Below are 9,272 nucleotides of genomic sequence, written 5' to 3' on the forward strand. Positions count from 1 at the left end.
GCTTCTGCCATCAGGCCCACCTTGAATTGTTTAAAATTCTACAACAAAGATACATTAAAAGACTAAAATACATAGCAAAGTTATGTTTAATATACTTTGATAGAGTATTTAGGTTGGCTTGTTAACATTATTCTAAATTATTTTCCTTCCAGAGATGTTTAAAAATAAGACATACATTTTAAGAAATAAAACAACAGGGCCAGGGATTTAGCTCAGTGGTTCCACCGCCTGCCTCGCAAGCACAAGGTCCCGAGTTCAATCCCCTGTACCCCCCCCAAAAAGAAATAAAACAACAAAAGTAAAAATGAAAAAAGAACAAGATGTTTGTCTGCCTAAGACTCTTAAGTGAAGTCTGACCGATACAATGATATAATACTCTAAACTATCAACTGTACTCAAACCACACTGAACTGATTATATGAAACATCTAAGAAAAACTGTCTTTCTTCAGATTTAACTCAATACATTTTTTCTCATGTTTATAAACCTTACATTACTTAAAAACACAACCCAGGTTTGATATGGTATAGAAGAGCAGCTCTCAAAGTGTGTTCCCTGGTACAACGGGTTCAGCATCAACTAGAAACACGTCAGAAATGCAAATTTTCAAGCTTCACCTAAAATGTGAAGTTTTTCGATGGAGCCTGGAGGATGTCTAATCTGTAAATTAATCTGCTGCACCTATACATTGTAAAACCTACTGCCATACAGAAAAGATTTTGAAGGGCTATTCAAGTCACAAAGACAGAGTCTAATCTCAGCTCCACTATTTAATAATTACGTGACCTGGAACAATTTTTCAGAACACTGCATGATTTGCAAAATGGGTATTTACTAGCTGTTAACATACAGTTTTTATAAGTGGCTCATTTTATAGCTATATCATAGAATCTAAACTGATAGGAAAAGGTTAGATCCCTTTCCTACAAAAATACTATCAGCGTAAGGCCCAATCACATAATATCACAAATAATGTAAACACCTGATAATCAGATTGTTTTGGTTTTCGTGGTATTGGTGACTGAACCCAGGGCCTTCACACTGAACTACAGCCCCAATTCTTTATTTTATTTTATTTTGAGGCAGGGCCTCAGTAAATTGCCCAGGCTGGGCTTGAACTTGTGATTCTCCTGCCTCTGCCTCCTAGAGTGCTGGGATTACAGACAAGTCCCACATAACCAAAATGATAATTAGATTTTAATAAGTGTACATGTATTCTTACATTCAATCAAACACTTTCCTACCATTTACTAGGTACTGGCCAGGAACGAAGGATGCACAAATAAATAAAATATAGACCTTACCCCTATGAGCTTACAATTTGTAACAGTGGAAATGGATATGCAAATTAATTACAATAAATCGTAATGAGTGCAGTAAGACAATATTAATGCACGATTTAATACTCAGCACTTAAAAATGTGAACTTTGAGTAGTTCTGAAACGACATAGGAAAACTAAAGTACAAAAAGGAATACATAAAAAAAGTAAATACAAATAATTAAGAGTAAATACCACAAAATACATTAAATTGATATTTTAAGTGATAAAGTCCCAAAGCATGTGTTCTTCTTACAATGTCCTTTAGTGTTACCAAACTGTCGACTTAAATTAAAATTTAGTTTTTAAGAATTTGCTATTAAGACAAAAAGTCTAATGTCCTAAGAATGATTTACTAGTACACAGAAAGAAAAGAAAGTTACTAGAAGAAAGAAGAAAACATCTGTCAGGCCCTTTTTGCTTTAAGGACATCTGGCTTCCCAAGGACACTCACCAGTTTCACATCTATGCTTGTGGCACCAGCATCCAAGGAGTTTTCAACCAGTTCTTTTACAACACTGACCACAGAAGTGATTATCTGGGAACTTGAAAGGAGGCGAACTGTTGCTGCAGGCAACTGTTTCATTCTAGTTTTTAGCACAGTATCTAAAAGATAAATATGAAATTTATAAAAGACAAGCATTTCTAATAGTACAGACAGCAATAATAATGATACAATAATAATAATAGAAACAGCTCACATTTATTGAGCCTTACTGTATGCTAGGCTCTAGTTTAAGCATATACAGTATTAATTATCTTACCAGTATGCTTTGAAAGAGGTGCTACTATCATGTCTTTTTAAAAGAGGACTGAAGAAAACTTGTCCAAGGTCATCCAGTTATTAAGAGGCAGAACTTAGACTTAAATACAGGTAAGTCACTCAATACTTCCTCTACTTTGTAATATAATTACCTCTAATAAATAAAAATGACTAGAGCAGGTACAAAAACCCCACAATAATATAAAAAAAGTTTTTCTAATTTCTGTGACTACAGCTGCTTATCTACAGTCTGACTTTTCTACTAAATTTCAATCTGGTATTTCCAACTGCCTGCTGAGATGACTAGCTCAAACTCAAGGTATTCCAATGACAAATATCCACTTACTCAGAATCTAATCTGATCAACTCCTAAATCCCATCAATCCTTCCCTTGGTGTCTGGTACATTTAGTCCTTCCTTTTTCTTGGGGGGAGGGACGCTGAGGATTAAATCCAGGAACTTGGGCACACACTCCATCACTGAGCTACACTCCCAGCCCTAGATCTTCCTCTCTTTTTTTGGTACCAGGGATTGAACTTGGGACCCTGTGCTTTGGAGGCAGGTAGCAGAGCCACTGAGCTAAATCCCCGGCCCTAGAGCTTCCTTTCTGGTTCAGTCTCCTGACACTATACAATCTCCTAGTTAGCCTCCATGACACTGGACCATTGGTCGACATGCCTATTAGTTAAAATGATGATTACTACAAGAACAACTACCATTTATTAAGTGCACTTTATATATGGGATCACATTTAATCCTCTAAATCAAGAAAAGGAAGCACTATGTAAAAGCTGTAATTATTATTATGATCACTTAAGAGGTATGAAAGAAATATAAAAGTTGTCAGGATCCAATCAGAGCTGCTTGTGTCAACTTACCAAAACACGTAAATGAAATCAGGAGGTTATGAAGGAAAGAGTGTTATACATGATTGCCTTACAGGAACTGTCACAAAATACTCCCTGAAAATCACAAGCCATTGAAATGTTACACAAAACGTCCTTACAAGGAGCCAGCAACTGGCTGTTCAACCTTGGCCTGAAGCCACTGCTATTATTCACTGTCATCATGGATTTTTGTTTTAAAGTACCTGATGTAACCCTCAATTTTGTCTTTCAAAACTTCTCTCTTAACTTTTTTGAATATATCCAATTTACTCTGGCATGTATATCTCCACTGCAATGCTCTGCAGTTCCCATTGCAAAGCTGTTACCAAATAAATATTATTCTTTTGAGAATCACTCGTTTTGTTGTTTTTTTCTCCTAGGTCAACAGACGTGAAAAAAAAAAAAAAACTGTGGGACTAACTCAGGTACTTCTAGAGATTTTACCTTAAATGCATTCCCTTAAATGTCCTGATGATTAAGTAGACTGCTGAAGGCACATAAATATTGGAATCATGGAGACAAATGTGTTCTAACGTGATTTCTTATAAACAGAACATTGGGCTGGGATGTGCCTCAGTAGTAGAATGTTTGCCTACCATGTGCAAGGGTTCTATTGCTAGCACCATAAAAAAATTTTATAAACCAACATTTAAAGGGAGGAGAGGGGGTTGGGGGGGAGGGATAAAATAAAATTTATTAATAAAAAAACATTTAGTTAATAAATCACACTGTGTTAGCAACTGAAGAATGCGAAGGACAACTGTGCTACAATGAATGTAATGGATGGTCTGCGTGGCTGGCAATGATCACATAGTGCTGCCACCTTGGGACGTGGTCAGTCCTGTGACTTAACAGCTTCACTTCAATGTCATTAGTTACCCACATGTTTTGAAGAGTCACGATGTCTTTTTATATCACTGAGCTCTTTTGGAGGTAGGCTATTTAGCCTCTAGAGTTACTGTCAATCTAAACTAATTAGATCCCAGACATGTGAGATTAACTGCCCTCTACCTTACTCTGCTTAAAATGTCATTCTAATCATGTGGCTCCCCAAAGTTGAAAAGATTAAGCTCAAATCTGTATGCTGACATCTGAGATTCTTAATATGCTGATCCAGGGCCAGGGATTTAGCTCAGTGGTGCTGCTGCCTGCCTCACAAGTGCAAGGTCCTGAGTTCAATCCCTGGTACCAAAAAAAAAAAAAAAAAAAAAATGCAGATCCGGTATGAAAATGGAAATCTCCCTGCCAGTAACTGTTACAACTATAAAAACCTCTGATCAAGCAATCAAAAACAAAACAAAAATTTCAGTACTAGAACATCTACTTAAGTTCAATTGCTTCAAATAAAGAACTTTGGTACCCAAAAACAAACAAACAAACAAACAAACCACAAAAATTTCATATGTAAATTCCTCATTTAAAACACTCAGGGAGGGGGCTTTGCATGTACTGTAATGCCTAATTTCAGAAAAGATTTTAGGAAAATAAACATAAGCTCAACAACATGCAATTCCTAAAAAGTTAAAGAGTTAGGGCTGGGGATTTAGCTCAGTGGTTCTGCCACCTGCCTTGCAAGCGCAAGGTCCTGAGTTCGACCTCTAGTACCGAAAAAAAAAAAAAAAAGTTTCTTGGACCAAAGAATGGGGCAGATGGGGCGGGGGCGGACAACCTACCACTTCCTTAATTTAACATGACTAGTTACATGCTTGTATGATGATTTGATCCCGTGAAATATAGTTCCAAGTAAAACAGCAGTGTGAAAACAAAACAGAGAGGTCAGTTTAGGATTCTTTCTCAGGCAACATAAACAGTCACATGAACAGTAACTGAGAGCAAGAAATGGAGTATAGGCATTGCCGTACACAGACGTTTAAGGGACACATTTCTGGGAAGAGGCGACATACTGGCTTCTGAGGGTGGTAAATGGTCACAATTCATTATATATTTTGCTAAACATAAGGCAAAGCTGACTGGCACAGCAGAAAGACAGACCAGAGGCTAAGAAATAAGTCTTGGGGTTCATCTTTATTAAATGTAAACTGAAGCAAATCACTTCAATCCTTCTGCAAAAACTAGTCATCATCTGTAAAAATGGATAATGCCTTACCAGTTTACCATAAGAATCAAATAAGAAAGCTCATATAAAATGTCATTCTATAAATGGTAAAGACTTTCATAAATGTACAGCACTGTGGTGAGACAATTATGTAAAGGAATGCTGGTAATTCTTTTTCGCTACTAACAGTTACTCTCTAATCAACCTAGATATTTGATTTAGTTCTGGCATATGTAGTTTCAAGGGTAGCAGCTGTAAAATAACTCCCTCTCCGGGGCTGGAAGCATCAGAGAAACAGTGGATAGTTAGGCTCTCCACTGCCCTAACATTCACACATATTAGTCACAGATAAAAGGGACCTTCCCTCTTCTGAAGCTTCAGACTACAGCCTCAGGTCTAAGGGTGTAGAGCTCCTGTACCGTGTAATTTCATAGTCACTAGCCACACGTAGCTACTGAGCCCTTGAAATGTGGCTAGTCCCAACTGAGATGTGCTGGGCCAGGGATGTACCTCAGTGGCACGGTGCCTATCTGGCAAGCATGAGGTCCTGAGTTCGATCTCTGGTACCAAAAAACAAACAAAGCAAACTGAGATGTGCTAATACATATTAGATTTCAAATTCAGCATAAAGTCAGATTAATTTTTTTCACCAGTATAGGATAAAGTGCTATTTTAGATATATTAAGCTACACTGCTGTGTTTTGTATCTAGATGTACCCCTAAAGCCTCATAAGCTCATAGGTGGGACTTTGTGACTGGATCACAGGGATGTGACACTCATCGTAGATTAGTCTACTGGTGAGTTTATAGTCTACTGGTGAGTTTATAGCTAAATGTGATGCTGGGAGGTGAAGCCTGGTTGGAAGAGGCAGGTCACTGGGAGTGTGGCCTGGAAGGGTCTCCCTCCCTCCCTCTCCCTCTGCTTCCTGACTGACAGGCCATGAGCTATTTCTACTCTGCCATGCTGTCCTGGATTAGAGCCAGCTAACTATAGACTGAAACAGAGCTCTACAAACTGTGAGCCAAAATAAACTTTACTTCCTTTAATTTGCAGGTGTCAGGTATTGTGTCTCAGCGATAACAAAGATATACAAATACATATTAAAATTAAATTCATTTTTTTCCTTAACATGATTAGAAAATTTCAGATGATGTGGCCTATGTTAGTCATACTTCTACTGGAATGCTAGACAGAGTAGTAGTTTAAAAAGGCAGGTTCTGAACTCAACTACTTGGTTTTATCCCATTAGCTATACAACACTGAGGAAATTAAACTCTCTAAAACACAACCACCTACTGTATAAAATGGGGAAAATAATGGTATCATACGGTGGTAGTCAGAAATAAGGATATATATAAATAAATTTATAGTGCTTGGCATATAAATGCTAAAAGACCCCAGGATACTTGGACTAAATTGAGTTCATCCAAATTCTTAAATGAATGACCCGTCTACCCCCGGCCTCTACCCCTAAAGGGGCTAACCCACTAGGCTTGAGTTCAAGTACAGTATTCTACATTAGCTTGAGGATCCCAAGAATCTAAGAGAAATACTGATGAACAAAGTTATGGGTTAAAACCTTGTCTCCTCTTAACCTTTACCTGTTCTGGGCAGTCTGCCCACTCTCATCACCTCTGACTCATTTCTACAACACTTATCCCAAAATCATCTTTCTTTTTTGTTTTTAAGTCCCTAATTTCATCCCAATCTTCATCAGTCTTAGTTTACTGAGATTGTGGCATAGCATAAACTCTTATTACACCTTGCCTATCCCATTCCACCATGTCCTCTTCTTTCATAAGATGTCTGCATCTCTACGCATACTCTTCTTCCCTTAGGGCCAGGTCAGTGTCTCTTCTCTCCTCATGAAGTGCTATGAATGCTTTCCTCCCTCCAAAATTCATGTTGAAATGCTGAACCCACAAGTTCATAGAATTAGAGGGGGTAGGCCGAGGTCATGAGGCTGAAGCCTTAGTGACTGAGATCAGAGCCCTTGTTAAGGATATTCAGAGAGGGCCTTCCCCCTCCCATCTCGGAAGAACACAAGCAGCCGGCGCCACCTATGAGCCAGCAATCAGGTCCTCACCGGATACTAAGTCCGCCTCGATGCTGCTCTTCTGTCAGACTGGTGAGAAAATCTTTCTGCTGTCTACAGCCTACCCCACATATGGTATTTTGGTATAGCAGCCTGAAAAGGCTAAGGCACTAACATTTTCAATTAATTACTGACGCTTTCACCTAATTTCATTGAATGAGTTTCCCCACGAGCATTTTGCCACTGAAAGCAAAAATACAAAAATCCCTCAACTCTATTATGCCAGCAATCATCTTTCTCTTTTCTGTTGTTGTTGTTTTATGTACTACCAGGGATTGAACACAGGGTCTTTGCCCAAAGCTACATCCTCAGTCCTTTTTTTCTTTTCAGACAGGGTCTAAGTTGCTGAGGCTGGGCTCAAACTTGTGCTCCTCTTGTCTCAGCCTCTAAAGTGTTGGTATTACAGGCATGCGCCACCATGGCCAGCTTCACTTTTTTTTATGAAGACAAAGTAAATACCCTACATTGACTGTCATTAATTCCCTATCACTAACTTACTTCTATAACCCTAGCAAAATGGCTACCACTTTAACCACTGTTAGGATTTTATTTCTTTTCAAGCTCACTGATGATATCTTGAGTCACTAAATTCATTCTTCAAGACTCATACTCCTTGACTTCCTTGAAACCTGTGATGCTAATATTGCCTAATCCTCAACACTATTTCCATCTATACTTCCTTGACCACTTTGAGGTCTTCACTTTCTTCCCAGAAATGTGAACATTTCTCAACCCTTCCCCTCTCCTTAAGTATCTTAGGACCCAAACCAAAATTTATATCCCTAAAAGTGATGTCTTGCTTCTTAAGACAGATATTTGTAACAATTAGTGCCATTGTTACCCAAATAAATATTTGTGAAACAGAACTCATCGTGAGATCTTCCCTCACATGTTCCACTTAACTTTGTTATTTCTCTTTAACAGTATATTGTTGTTAGTCACCAAGGTTAAATACTTCCATTCCTCTGTTAGCAATCTATGTATTTGTACTCCACATATCCTCCTAATGCAATGCTGCGTATCACTCTGGACCCAGTTCCGGTATTATCTGCAACACAATCCTTTCTGATCACCCAATTGGGATGATCCTTCCCCCTCCCTTAACTCCTAACGTGTTTGGTTTGCGCTCATGGGATGCTTATCACCTACCAGTCCTCAGTGTATAACTTGAGAGTGCAAGGAATCATGTAGTATGTATCTCTGGATGCACAGACACCCATCACAGCACTTCACTCACCTTGAGCACTTTATAAACACTAAATGAAGGGCCACTAAAAATAATATCAGCATCTTTCTTGTGCCAATGTAAACATTAAAGTGTGTCCTTTCCAGCAATTTTCACCATTGCCATAGCTTCTCCCCTTTATATTCTAATTTTAAACTTGTTTCCATTCATCCCTAGACCAAATGTTCCTCCTAACAACTTTTCTTCCAGGCTCCAGGGCCTTCTTCACCTACTTGGAGGCAACCTGAACTTAAATGTTTTCCAAACTGATCTCAGAATCTTTCTCCTGTATTTCTTAATAATAAAAACAACAGCTAAGGTAAAAACTTGATACACTTTATCACTTTTAATCTTTACAGCACCCCCATGTATACTATCATTCCTCTATTCCAAATGACATTTAAAGGCTTGATGACTTTTTCAAGATCAGACACTATTATACAGCAGATGTACACCCTTGGATGTTTGACTCCGAAGGCTGTGCCCGGAATTTTCCATGCAGGCACTCAAAGCGAACCCTGACACCATAGAAACTGTCAACGTCCACATCTTAGGACCCAGTCCTTTCTATCCTACTTCTAAATACTTCTCAAACCAATTCTCTATTCTCAGTATAGCCGCTGTTCAGCCTCTTAAAATTTCTCCTCTGATCTGCAGCAACAGCCAGCTAATTAATATTTTCACTCCAATTTCAACCACCTATAAGATAGTTTCTAAAATTTCATCATATTGCTACCCTACTTAAATTTTTGTATATGGTTTCCAACTGCTAACTAGGTCAAGTTCAAACTCCTTAACAAGTGGACCTCTACCTACCTTGGTAATTTCCTACCATCATGCCCCTTAGCTCACAGAATTCCCGTCTAGGCTGACTTCTGCCCTTCCCTCCAGGTTTTCTTTCAGCGTCGTCTCCTCAAAGACTTTC

At 38.5% G+C, this 9,272-nt stretch overlaps 1 protein-coding gene across 1 annotated transcript in view; it reads right to left on the reverse strand.

The window, feature by feature from the left end:
* Nucleotides 1-9,272, reverse strand: part of Pms1 (PMS1 homolog 1, mismatch repair system component) — a 64,699-nt gene that overhangs the window by 53,468 nt on the left and 1,959 nt on the right. The window contains exon 3 of the mRNA XM_087209593.1: nucleotides 1,775-1,926. Coding sequence (XP_087065719.1) covers nucleotides 1,775-1,926 — 152 coding nt within the window. The remainder of the gene's footprint in view (nucleotides 1-1,774; nucleotides 1,927-9,272) is intronic.

This window comes from Heterocephalus glaber, unplaced genomic scaffold (genome assembly GCF_053883595.1).
Source record: "Heterocephalus glaber isolate CG9 unplaced genomic scaffold, H.glaber_assembly_v1.0 deba00001058, whole genome shotgun sequence".
Taxonomy (NCBI): Eukaryota; Metazoa; Chordata; class Mammalia; order Rodentia; family Bathyergidae; genus Heterocephalus; species Heterocephalus glaber.